Here is a 14,053-nt window from a genome sequence, read left to right as displayed (position 1 = left end):
TGCCGCAATGAGATGCCAAAGCGGCTCCCCTTCCTCTGCGCCTTGGGTGCCTATAAATTGCTCCGGCGCGCGTTTGTCAGCCTCCTCTTCTCCTGGCAGGTGGTACCCAGGCAGAATTCTGCGTTCAGTCTCTCTCTCGCTCCGCTCCCGGCGGTGAGGCGCTCGCCGCTGCCCGCCAGCCCCTCCGCTCCAGCCCGGAGCCTCCCCGAGCCGCCGGTGCCCAGCGCCGCCGCTCCGCGCCCCCGGGGGGCGCCTGGCCTGAGCTCGCACGCCCGGCGCGGGGTTTGGGGGATGCGCATCTATTAGAGTTCTGGTGGTTGCCGAGGAGGAGAAGAAGAAAACAAAAACAATAAAGGCAGGAGGAGGGCGATCCCAGCGAGCGAAAGAAGAGGAGGCAGAAAAAAGGCAACTTCAGACGGAAAGTTGGTGCGAACTGGCGCAGTCGGCAAAACCGGCAAAGTCGATCGCGGGCGGCGGCGGAAAAGTGTGAGCGGCCCCGGCGAGCGCGAGGGGCTGCGGCGGCTCTGCCCTCCCGGGGGCCGCGCCGGCGCCGGCGGCAGCCACAGGTGCGAAGGGGCTCGCGGGCGGCGAGAGGGCGCCCCGCGCACCCCACCCCCTGCTCGGGGACTTGCGCGCAAGTCGCCGGGCGTCCGAGCTCCCTCCCCAGCCGCAGCCTCGGCTGGGGGGGAGCGAGAGCAGGCGAGGAGCGGCCGGCGCGCGCGCCCGCCCAGGGGACTCGGGGTTCGCAGGGGGCTGTTTTCGGCTCTGAGGAGGTCCCCGCCCAACCTTCAAAATTTTGTCCAAAAGCAGACAAGAGGATCGCCCCGCGCTGAGCCGGCTGGTGGGCAGCAGGAGGCGCCTGATCGCCGCCGGGGCGCTGGGGGTGGTGATGGTGCTTCTGCTGGTCGTTCTCATCCCGGTGCTGGTGAGCTCGGCCGGCACGTCGGCGCACTACGAGATGCTGGGCACCTGCCGCATGGTCTGCGACCCTTACGGGGGCACCAAGGCTCCCAGCACGGCCGCCACGCCCGACCGCGGCCTCATGCAGTCCCTGCCCACCTTCATCCAGGGCCCCAAAGGCGAGGCAGGCAGGCCCGGGAAGGCGGGCCCGCGGGGGCCCCCCGGTGAGCCCGGGCCGCCGGGCCCCGCGGGCCCGCCGGGCGAGAAGGGCGAGCCCGGCCGCCAAGGCCTGCCGGGCCCTCCCGGGGCGCCCGGCCTGAACGCGGCCGGGGCCATCAGCGCCGCCACCTACAGCACGGTGCCCAAGATCGCCTTCTACGCCGGCCTCAAGCGGCAGCACGAAGGCTACGAGGTGCTCAAGTTCGACGACGTGGTCACCAACCTCGGTAACCACTACGATCCCACCACGGGCAAGTTCACCTGCTCCATCCCGGGCATCTACTTCTTCACCTACCACGTCCTGATGCGCGGAGGGGATGGCACCAGCATGTGGGCCGATCTCTGCAAAAACAACCAGGTGAGCGCGGGCAGGCGGCGGGGAGGGCGGGGAGGGAGCGCGGGAAGGTGCAGGCGAGAGGGAGGAGACCCCGGGCACGGGGGTGGCAGCCCGCGGAGGAAGGGCGCGGCAGCCCCGCTCCCGGGAGCCGAGAGCGAGGGGCAACGCCGTTCTACCCCGGGAAGGCTGGGGTCGTACGCCAAAGAGCGCCCGGCGGCCTGGAGACTGTGGTTCCCGAGCCCGGGACCTGCACTTGGTGCGCGCGACCCCCGAGGGGTGGAATCCGGGGTTCGGTCCCCGGGACAGTTTGTGCACCGCGGGGAGTCCCGGAGCAGCGAGTGACCCCCGGCTGCGGGGTTCTCAGCCGTGCGGGGTCACTGTCAGGCCCTGGCGGGGATGGGAGGGCTGGGGGAGCCAGGAGTGGGCGTGCCAGGGTGACAAACCCGGGGGAGAAAGACCGGGGCCCAAGGGAGAAAGAAGGGGCGCGGAGTGAGTCCGAGCCGGGCGCGTCCAAGGCCGAGGCAGAACCACGGGGCCGGCGGTCGCAAGGTCCCTGCGGCGTCCCAGACCCGGGAAACTCACAGATAGTCAGATTCGAGATGCAAAAACTCTGCTTTAGATTTCAGCTGGAGAAGGGGGAGATGTAATGAGTGCTGCTAACAAAAGGAAAAGTTGAGACTCTGGGTTTGTGCCGTAAAGCACGCTCGCAGACACAGAACCCAAACTCCACTGGCTGGAGGCGGAGGGCGCACGGGCAGGTGGTCGGGAGGCCGGGCGGGAGAGCCCAGCCCCGGGGCTCCGGGCCTCACTGCCAGCGAGCCCCAGGGCGCCTGCGTGAGGGTCTTTCCAACCCAGCCTTTTGCTCACAGGCGGCAGTGGCCTTGGCCTTGGCTGTGAAATAGCCTCAGATCAGCCCTCGGCCAGAGGACCTGCTCTCCTGAGCCGAGATGACCGGCGCTGCCACAAGGGCCACTGGTCTGCAGTGTTATGCTGGGGCCACTTCCCCGTTTGCTTGAGAAATTCGCGGTCATTGCAAAACCAAAGTGTGTCCCATCTCTTCATCGGGGGAGGAAAGTAATATTTGTAATTACCTCAAAGTGTAATCAGACCCTCTGCAGGCGCTGAATCAGCAGCCGCTGGGGGAGACCTTGCAGCCTGCGGTCTGGGTTGAATGCCTGGGCTTCAACTTTGCTTATTGGGTGGTCCAGGGAGTGCCCCCCCCCCCCCTGCCGTGGCCAGCTGTGATTTTACAAGGGCCCTCCGGCTTCAGGTCCCTTCTCCCTCGAATTCAGACCTTTCTAGCTGTAACCCAGGTTTCTATTAGCAACATTCAAAGCAGAATTTATTCCAAAGTCCTAATTCACAGTGTCAGAATTCTTCCAAAGTGAAAGACAAATACCCTAAACGTATAAGAGGAAGGACAAAATATCCTGTCCCTCCCGCTACCTACCACCCCTCACTTCTAAAGGAATTCAGAAGTAAGTAGCTTAAGGGACCCTAAGGTCACATAGAACAAAAAGAGGAAAAATGGCCACCAGGAGGCACTGACAGGGTTGTTTATTATAGTTCTTATACACGAAAATAATATTAAGATAAATAAAAATTATTCACAGAGCAGTGGGATAGTTATAGGTAAATGGCTAAAAAGGCCATGACGCATTGTACCAAAATAGAGCTATTGTGTCACCCTAACAAAATGACTTGTGAACAGCCCCTCAGCAGGCAGTGATGAGGCACCCATTTATTTACAAATTGGCTGTCTTCTGACTCAAAGGTTACGTCTGGCAGATACTGTCAGGCTGGAGAGATTGTTTTCAGAGGTATTAATTCAAATAGAATAAGATTCAAGTTTTATCAGTGTATAAAAACACACTTCTTTAAGTATGTGGAAATTGCAACTGCATGAAAAGCTAGGGAACAGTACGTTTAAATTAGTTTAAATGTTGATGCTGAGGCCCAGGTAAAGATTCCAAGGAAACCATTCCATATACGTGTTCTGTGTGCATTTTGGCTTTTTAAAAATTTTTTCATTGTTTGGAGTGTAGCGTGCGTCTTTGTATCATCCTAGCATGTACATTCTATGAGGATGGAGGGGGAAGGAAAAAAAAAAGGCACAACAGCTGACCTTAAAATGTCTCATGCTTTGCATTGGCATATTAAGCTGATACTTCTACAAAAGGGGAGCAACCAGTTATTCAGAAAAACAAATATAGTAGAAAACGATATATTTTCGAGTTCGGCACGGGCTGTTTTGCAAGATGGTTATTGCAATATTACTGTTAAGGAATTCTATATCTAGAATAGAACTGTTTTGTAAAGTCTGGTCTGCAGGCGTTGCAGATGAGAAATCTTTACAAATCCTTTTTTAATTAATATTAAAGAAAGAGTTTTTCCTTGATTTTCAGTTTTGCTCTTGTCTGATCACTTCTTAGTTGGCAGGCAGTTCCCCCCTCTGAGCTGACCTAATTTGTTTTCATAAAACAGAAACTCAGAGATCCATGTCAGCGTAATGTTCTATGGATTAAGTGGATTTGGGAAGCACAGAAAAATTAAACTGAAAATGCAGTTCACTCTAGGATAGAGGAAATGCCTCTGGACGATAACCACATGAGAACCATTTTATTTATGCTTTGTGTTTGAATGCAGGATCACAGATGGAAACATCAAAGGCCAGTAAATTAACCTGATGCGCCACTTAACCTTTTGTTTATGATTCCACAGAAGTACAATGAGAATGAAATTATGAGAGCATCAGTAGCGATTAATTAAATTAGCAAATGTTACCATAAATATTGTCTCTAATGACAAACCCTCCCTAATAAGATAACGCTAAGGCAGCATAGCCTATTACATTCTCACAAACACAGCACTAAAAGGACCACGGTTCTCAGATTCCCCAGAAAACCATCAACCTAAATTTAATCTTACCATGTCTAAAAAGCCCATGACAGTGCATATTAAAGGCAAAAGTTGGACTCAAATAGCTTTCCATAGAGACTGGAAATATTTTTTTAAATGTTTGTATACATTTAGCAGGAAACCTGAATAAAAAATATTGCTATTTGAATCCAATCACTGTAATACCACTCTAATAAGCCAGTCTAATAAAAACTAAAACTGGCTTAAGGTTAGAACTATAAAATAATTAAAGACTAGTTTTTACTCTAAGAATTTATTAGTTATGGCACCATTGAACATGACATATACTGGAAACAAGACAGTTTGCGGGCTGTTATTCATTTATTAGAAAGATTAATGGAATGTCAAATGAATTATCTTTTTAGGGGCTGTGAAACGTGCACCAAAGATCAGCAGAATCTAAATAGTTAACTTACGAGATGGAAAGGTATTAGAGTACATTTAGGTAGAAATGGGTATATCGGGCTAAGGAACGGATGCATCATATCGTCAGAGAAAAGGCTGAAATCTGTGTACATTTAGGAACCTGAAAATAGCCTCCAGGGTGGACGCATTACTTTCCTCAATAGTCTGATGGCTTAAAGGAAGAATTGTTGGAAGTTACTGGGCTGGATACTACAGCTTGAAATTTCAGGTCCCATTATACCTTTAGAGTGTGATCAGGTGAGCGGGCATGCTAAAATCACGCAAGGTACTCTGCAGTATGGCAGGTATTTTAATTGGGAGAGTCTTATGGTTCAAATCTTAGAGAATCACTTTCATTAAAAAGCAATCACACTGGCTTTATCCAACAAAGGAAGTGAAAACCATAAGGGTAACCTTCCAGTCTGTGGGATCATAGTAATGCATTTGCAGGGTTTTGTGGTAACACCTACTGAATAAAAATGCTAACAATTTTGTGGGCTCGTGGTTATATCCCGCGGGATAAAAATTGCATTTTTTATATATATATATATATATATATATATATATATATATTTATTTATTTATTTATTTATTTATTTAAGACTGTTGTCTCTAAATCAAGTGATTTTAATGAACCCCAGTTCCCAAATGCCCTCATGTAGAAAACAGTGTTAAAGCGTAATACCCATAGAACTTAATACTAAATACCTAAAGCACTAAATAAAAACGTGTGTCTGGTTATTAATCATAGGTGAGAAGTATGTCATAGATTGATAATTAGTTACTATATTACTAATATAGCTAATTAGTATTTTATATTTTAATTTTTCTCACCCATTAAAAATCCACACATTAAAAAAAAAATCAGGTCCTAAGAGTACGGTTCTTTCTCCTTGTAGATTTTTTTTTCCCTGGGAACTAATGACTAGATGAAATTAATGAATCAAAGCATCCAACTCCTATAAACGAGTGATTAATTCCTAGGAAATATTATGACATTAAATTGTATTATTACTTAATGGTCAAAACAGATCAACTCACCAAGTCGGTGTATACATTTAAGTCAGTGCTTGTGAGCGTAATTATATTTTGCTTTCATTTTATGAGTGTCAGCACAATGTTAAGAAATTCTGAATCTTTTAAGCCCTTTTCTCCTTTTGCTATATGATAGCCAGGAATAAATTTTTTACATACTACTCAAATTACGAGTTCAGCAGTGTCAAAGAGTCTTCTCCTTTTTTAACATTTCAGCATTAATGTGAGAACATACCACATGAAAATTTAATTTGAAAACCAGTCATTTAAATTTTGATGTCTCATTTCTCTCATTTTGTGAATGAGATAAAATCTCATTCACATTCAAGTGAATTCACATTCAAGTGATAAAATCTCACATACTGCACCCCAAGTCATGCATTATTACGTAGTGCAGGTTTACAAAACCACTAAATCACTTGCTGTGCTATTCGGAGAAATATCATTACAGTGGAAGAGAAACAAGCCACAAAGTAGATGTTTTACTGAAATAAATCAAGTACACGTCTGCCTACTGAGAGTCAGAATCAAAACAGAGCTAAACGGATATGAAGCCTAATTGGAGTTGAGGATGTGACAGAATGTCCATATTACTTGATATGATGGGTGGGCAATTGGACTGTTTGCAAATGTCTGTCAGCTCACTAATGAGATCACAGGCTCAACCTGAGTGGATTAGAAGCCAACCTCCATCCTCAAAGCAAACCACACATTTAGAACCACCTCAATATAAAAGGGTATTCGATGAGATCATTCAAAAGAATTTAGAAATTTTAGAGACTTCAAATTCTAGAAATGTAGTTCCTTCTATAACTTGTAGATGTGTTGAAATTATGTAGCTTATTTACGTACACACATCACAATTAAGTGATAAAAAGGCACAAAAAATAGAAAAAAGAACTCTGAAGACTTTGAAACCAAAGATGTTTCATTGAGTTAAGCTTTGGGTACAGGGGCTTTTCCTTGAATTAGATTTCGAAAGCCCAAAATCAAAATGATTTTTCTTTTTTTCTTCCTGTATAGCAGAGTTACAGGAGTGGGATTTCTTTGAGTCTGTACGTACTGTGGATCTCAATTTTCTAATAATCATGGGGACCAACAGAAATTTGGATTGAACTTCTGCACTCAAACAGCTGGTTAGGATATCGCTGCCTGGCTTTCATTAAAATGCAAAAAAGTGGCCGTTTCAAGAAGTGATTGGGCACAGAGTCACAAGGAATTAGAAGAAGTCATGATTTAGGAAGAGAATAGAGTGGTATGCATTGCTTACCACATATAGTAAAAAGAGAAACAAAGACTGTTAGAATCACCTTCACGAAAGCACTATTTTCTCCTTTCCAATAACATAGTCGAAACTGTTACAAAGATATCCTCATAAAGCCCCAAGGCCAAGGTGGACCTGGCTGTGCTAAATTCAGTGCCATGGCAGCCAGTCTGCTTATGATGCTGTGTGAATGACAAAAAAAAAAAAAAAGAAAGAAGAGAAAGAAAAGAAAGCCTGAGCTTTGGGACCACCTAGAGGGGTGGGATAGGGAGGGTGGGAGGGAGGGAGACGCAAGAGGGAAGAGATCTGGGGACATATGTATACGTACAGCTGATTCACTTTGTTATACAGCAGAAACTAACACACCATTGTAAAGCAATTATACTCCAATAGAGATATTTTTTAAAAAAAGAAAGCCTGAGAATTCTCTCTTACAAATTCTAATTCTTGTCTGTTTCACGCAGGTGCGTGCTAGCGCGATCGCCCAAGACGCCGATCAGAATTACGACTATGCGAGCAATAGTGTGGTTCTTCATTTGGAGCCAGGAGACGAAGTCTACATCAAATTAGATGGTGGGAAAGCCCACGGAGGAAACAACAACAAATACAGCACATTTTCGGGATTTATTATCTATGCTGACTGATCATGCAAAAACTAAGCTAATTACTCTGAGTTTGGACACTGGATTCGTATGGCTAACGTCAGTGAATCGAGGACCCCAGGGGATGCCGGATGCGGGGCGCCTCAGCTGTGTGTATGTGGGGAATTCAAATGCTACCTGACTCACATCTGTATACTCAGAAACATTATGTAAAAAAAAATATTAAAAGCAAGATAAGCAGATGTTGATCACTACCGCCAAAGCAAATATTCCTATTGTTCGTGTCGATGTGAATGAAGTCCTATATAGATCACAAATTTTTATAGAAAAATCTAAGACACTGAATTATTTCTTCCATATATATGATACTTTGGTGTACTGTGATCTTGCTGCTTTTATCCATATGTCAGCTTTGGTTCTTGTGAGTTTACCTGCTTATTATGATACTCGGGGTCCATTCATAGTGTAGGGAAGAATGATTTTGACCCTGCAGGAGGAGGCCTCATTGACATAATGCTGCTTTGTCCCCAAAGAAATTGTCTGCCTTGTACTCCTGTTAACTTTAGAGCTAGACCTGGGAATGATTCAACTTTAAGCCTTAACCTGGAATTTTCTGGATTTGAGGGAATTCCCAAGCCTGTGATCATGTTTCACATTCTTTTTCTTAGGAATCTTCTTTCCTCTCTTTTCGGGTGATAGTCTTTAAAAGTAGAGATTGAACTTGTATCATAGGATTACCCTCTAAGTGTGTAAATGTGTAATTACGTATGGTATTTAGAAAAATCCCCCTGTGTCCACTTTGTCAATAGAATGCATTTAGGTTTACTTGGAAAGTCAGAGAAATTTATTCTTTGGTGTTAAATCAGACTGAGGCTTTTGCCTTCTTTGGAACAAAAGATTATTCGTAACCCAACGCATATAGGTTTAATTTGCGCTGGTGCATGCGTCACCAAGGGGACACTAAGTAAGGCCTTCAAACAGTTACTACAAGTCATGGCCTGAGGTTATTTCAACGTGAACAATTTCACATATAACCAATACGACAATAAAGTGTATATATTTTATACAAATAACCTGCTACATATATATATGTATGTGTACACATATATATGTTAGATGAAATATATATATGGCTTCAGACCGTAGGCACAATGGCTGTATAGCCCCAAAAATTTAATTTAAAGAAGTGTACGTGTAGGCACACACACAAACGTGTATAAGTTATTTGACTTATCTTGGATTGAAATATATTTTGGAAGACAAAACTATACGAAGTAGCAAAATAATTTAGATGACTTCTAAGACTTATCCAGAAAATTAAATTTTATTAGGTTAAAATGCCCCGGAAATCATGTGTCTGTAAATTAGGTCTGTGGCTTCTTTATTACCATATGCCAATCAATACTTTCACTGCGTTCTGTGGCCGACTGTTACTGTTAGGACTGCAGAGCTGAAGTAGCTGTCCTTTGCAGTGTTTATGAAATATATGCATTTGAATGAGCAATGTTTTTCTTTTTTCTCAGGTGGACCGAAGCTGACAGTAAAGTAGATTTTCAGAGTAGTGCAAATCCTTCCTCTCTGGTTAAAGTACACTGCCAAAAGCCATCTCTTTAATCTAAGAAAAAGATTTAAAATGCATGTTGATACGTCCTAACCATCAGACAGCTTCCACTATTACAATGAAAAATCTGTTCCACTCTCAGGTGCCTTTGAAGACTCTTTGAGAAGTAGATTTCAAAAACAGAGATTGAAAAATCTGCCTGTTTTACTGGCGAAGGACATTTGCATTTTTTTCATTTAAAGGAATTAGTTTGGCTCATTCCTCTTGGATACTTTCTGTTCTAATACACAGAAAGCTTGATCATCGTTGATCCACGGAAATATCTTTTATTTAGCCAACCTCAACTTTCCAAAAGAGTTATGCCTGGTGTTCCCATCTGAATGTGCTGTTTGCTTGGTTTAAATGCCTTGGTCTGAGTAACTCTCATGATTTATATGATTAAAAACATGTAAGCCCGTTTATCAAGAATAATGGCTAATTCTATTTGGCCTTTCTAATATGTAAGATAACTCATAAAGGAATTACAGTGGATTTTATTTCCATTTAACAATATGTAGTTATCAAAGAGGAATTAGCAGTAAGGGTTTGGAGATTTTTTTTTAGGTAACAAATCCTAGTAAAGGATTCAACCAAAAGATTAGCTTATAAACAGCAGAACAGGTCAACTGAGAGTTTTAAAAAGGCTTTATTTACACAAAACATCAGGGCTGGGTGTCTTTTAAAGAGTTGGCTCTAGAATCAGACTGTCACTTCTAATAGATCTGACATTTTCTTCAGATAAGTAAGCGTTATTTTCTCCGTTCAGGCCCAAGGAAAGACAAATAAAAGGTAAAGGAAATAAAGAGAATATACATAAGGCAAACATTTCTCCTTTTTTCTTTTTTGCATTCTATATTATTAATTAAATTGTGGCCTTTGTTACTATAAATGTAATGATTCATTAAACTATATTATGTAATATATTTTGACTTTTATGATTGAATTTTTCTAATTGAGTACTATGTCATGTGTTCATGTCCCCTTGTACAAAATTTTCAAAACAACAAAATTTATAGGAAAACTGGATACCAGAAAGCCACAGGCAACAAAACTAATGTATTATCCGTATATATAGATAGGTGAACAGCATATAATTAACCTTCCACAATATTTTTACCATTGTGAGTTGGTAATTATATTACAGTATCTTTTGAAAAAACAGTCTCAAAATTTAACTGCCCTTGCTGCAGAAGCTATTTTGTCGTGCCATATTATTCATTAAGCATTAATTAAAGGACAGCAGGATAATTAGTAGAATCATCAATATTACAGGAAACATTAGATTGCTCCAGAAAGGGGTAATTTAACTAGAAACACTTTAAATTTTCTCATGCAGTGCTGATGACAGATTAAGAAAACAAAACAAAAGGAAGCAAAACTCCACTAAGGGGATGTAGACTGTAAATCGTTGTTTGGATATGGGTACTTTTGTCTTTATTTTGTTAAGGAAAAACAATAGGGCTTAATTAGGCTCAGTAGCTCCCTAAAGGTACAGATGTAATAGCCAGTTTCTGAGAAGGCAGAAGTCTTCTAATTCTCCTAAAAAGGAAATGCTCTGTCAGTCCAATGTAGCTCTGATTAATATCTCACAGTGGGTTTGAAATCCCTGTCTGTTCCCTGCAAGCTTTATACTCAAGGTATGAATTCAGAACAACCGTCCTATTTGAAAGTTAGCCATTGCTTGGGGTTCTCTATCAGTATCTTATCAAGTGCAGCCTCAGTTATGCCTCTAAACAACATTTTAGGAACAGTGTTGGTAGGTATATGAGAATAGCCGCCACCTCCGTATTTCGTCAGCCGATGCTTCGTGTGTATGTCATGTGCCATCAGAATCCGACCTTCATAGCCCTCATCCACCAGAAGACGACGTACCCTGTGAAAAATGTTAACTCATTATATGGCATCGGTCTCACGTTTACAGTTTGCAGGGTGCCTTAAACTTTTTACTCATAAACCTACTGTGTTGTCATAAAGATACCGTCTTCCCTTGCGGCACGTGTCCTGGGAGACCCTTAATAAATATTGTGTGGTGATGATAAAGATATTACCGCGCCCTAGTAGGAACATGACCCTTATTCCCTGCACACAGAAATCCCCAGCTTGTGATATTTATGGCGATGCCTGGCAGTCCTGCATTAGACACAGCTTCTAACAGGACGCGCCAGTTTGCATAAGCGGCCACTTTAGCATTTTATTAAATAACTTTATTCTGGATTTGTACCCAGCTCTCCATTCTAAAATGCCTCGCTTAGTCGACCCATTTTTCAGATTTCATTCTCTCTGTCTCTCCTTTTTCTCCTAGCAAATAAAATCGACGACTGTTTGTGATTAAAATAGGGAAACAAAAGGAATCTTTGTACAAGTAAAACATTCTGAGAGTAAAATCAGTTGGTTTGAACATGAAGGGCATATGATGAGCTTGATAGTTATTTTTAACTATCAAGTTAAAAATTATTTTTAACTATTATTGAAGTATAGTTGGTTTACAGTGTTGTGTTAATTTCTGCTGTACAGCAAAGTGACCCCATTATACGTATATATATTCTTTTTCATATTCTTTTCCATTATGGTTTATCACAGGGTATTGAATATAGTTCCCTGTGCTATACAGTAGGACCTTGTTGTTTATCCATTCTCCGTGTAATAGTTTGCATCTGCTAAACCCAAACTCCCAATCCATCCCTCCCCCACCCGCCACCCCCTTGGCAACCACAAGTCTGTTCTCTATGTCTGTGAGTCTGTTTCCGTTTCGTAGATAGGTTCATTTGTGTCATATTTTAGATTGCTAGTCATTTTTAAAAGGTCAGTTACGGTCCCTCTGCGCTATTCCTTTTGAAGCCGATGGGAATTTTGACTTAGTAGTAGTCTGGGAGCATTGGATTAAATTGGCCAATAAAAATTTACTCTTTCTTCCTTCCATTTCATTAAGATTGCTATAAATAATGAGCTGTTCCTTCAAATTTATAGTCAGTTGACTACAGAATGGCTTCCTGCCTATTGTCTAAACATCTAATCCTCTTGGCTTTGTTAAGTGCTGTAATCTGTAATGTGAGTCGGTCACTTCTGACAGCCACCATCTGTATAGGTCTGGACCCTGGGCAGTGTCTGCCGTGACTTCCATGGGTCTCTGATGGCAGGAGATGCAGCTTGGAGACCATGGCTGTTCTCTGGCATTTTCTGTCTTGTCTTGTCGATCCCTAGATTTCCAAATGGATCTAGATGGATGGGTAGCGCCTTCCGCCAAGGGCTAATTATTTGAAAGGTATCTTTTTTGTTTCAGTAGCATTTCTCGGCATTCTAGTGCATGAGTCATATTTAATAACTACTACAGCAAGCAAAATGTGGGCCACTGCATCAAAAAACTCGAGCACAAAGCCTTGCCCTCTGAGAACATACATTTTAAAAGAAATTATACTTCAAGATTAGATCTTATGTTTGCAGGCCAAAGGAATGCCAGAAAAGAGCCAACCTGGGTGTTTTGTCTAGAAATCTGCATTCACATCACACGTACCTCATGTGTGTCCTAAGAATACTTAGAGTGCTAGCTGTGCCACCACCATTATTTGCTTCTTTCTTTCTTTCTTTTTATTGAAGTATAGTTGATGTACAATAGTATATGTTACAGATGTACAGTATAGTGATTCACAAGTTTTAAAGGTTATACTCCATTTATAGTTATTATAAAATATTGGCTCTATTCCCTATGTTGTACAATATATCCTTGGAGCTTATTTCATACATAATCGTTTATACCTCTTAATCCCCTACCTCTGAATTCCCTATATGCCTACCTACCCCTCTATAGGGGTAGGGCATTACCTGCCTCTCTAACATTTGTATAATGTCCAAAAGTCCTGATCTGAAGTTACTTGTGGAACGAACTCTCTTTAAGGGAATTATTTAAGGCAGTTATATGATCGTTTATGAAAAAAGAGAAAGATTTGACAGATGCATGCACAGTGCTGAAACTTAGTGTGACAAACCTTGATCTGCAACTGAAAAGGGGTATCACCTTACAGGAAATTTTAGGGTACACTTTCCCCTGTGTATTTTCTGAGCATTTCTCAACGTTTTTGTCTCTTTTCCTTGTCTGAGAAAAAGGATATCTTATTACTACAGAGGCACATTTGTGTAAACAAATTCCTGTAAGAGGCCTGTGTCATATCCTGAAGCACAAAGCCACTGAATTGCGCAGTAGTATGGACAGATACTCATTTCAAAATGGGAACCCTTAGAACTCATTAAGTCAAGAATCTGGAGACTAGTTATCTCATGAGAAAGAGAATGTTCTGGCTCTAGACACATAATTATATCCTGACTCTCAGGAAAACTGCCTGGTCACTCCTAAAATAAGAGATCGTCTCATATGCTGCGCCATTGTGTAGAAGAACAGTATTTAGAGAGAGACCGCCAGAAGGAAGGAACCAATACAGAGGAGAAGACCAAAAATCACAGTAATTATAGCAATACAAATGAGTTAGTGTTTTGCAAACAAATATTAGAGAGAGACTACAAAGTGTGAAAAGGCAGAGATATAATAAGATTGAGAAATGGAGCATAAGATTGAAAACAGGTGTTAGACACAGAATTTCTGGTGCTGAAAACCAGAGGTAGGCAGAAGCGTGCTTCTCTGTTCTTGCCCTTCCAAGCTTTGAGATTGCTGAGGCTCAGAGAAGGACTGCTGATGAATGATGAAAATCAGGCGCCCAGGAGGTAGGGACAAGGGGATACACACACAACCCAAAAGTCATTTAGTAATTACCGTGAGGTGT

The 14,053-nt window shown here is 42.9% G+C and overlaps 2 protein-coding genes across 2 annotated transcripts in view; one reads left to right on the top strand and one right to left on the bottom strand.

Moving 5' to 3' along the window:
• Positions 1 to 889: 889 nt before the first annotated feature.
• Positions 890 to 7,723, top strand: C1QL3 (complement C1q like 3; the record flags this gene model as incomplete). The annotated part of the gene is made up of 2 exons (XM_082834104.1): positions 890 to 1,477; positions 7,544 to 7,723. The coding sequence occupies 2 exons, from the start codon at positions 890 to 892 to the stop codon at positions 7,721 to 7,723; spliced, it is 768 nt and encodes a 255-aa protein (XP_082690230.1).
• Positions 7,724 to 10,940: 3,217 nt separating this feature from the next.
• PTER (phosphotriesterase related) overlaps positions 10,941 to 14,053 on the bottom strand; it is a gene marked incomplete at both ends in the record, with an annotated part of 28,688 nt that continues 25,575 nt past the window's right edge. Inside the window, 1 exon segment of the mRNA XM_082845124.1 lies at positions 10,941 to 11,154. Coding sequence (XP_082701250.1) covers positions 10,941 to 11,154 — 214 coding nt within the window.

This window comes from Leucopleurus acutus, assembly GCF_964270905.1.
Source record: "Leucopleurus acutus genome assembly, chromosome: 1".
In the NCBI taxonomy this organism is placed as follows: Eukaryota; Metazoa; Chordata; class Mammalia; order Artiodactyla; family Delphinidae; genus Leucopleurus; species Leucopleurus acutus.
Note: the sequence above shows the minus strand (reverse complement) of the source record. Positions and strands in the feature narration are given on the sequence as shown.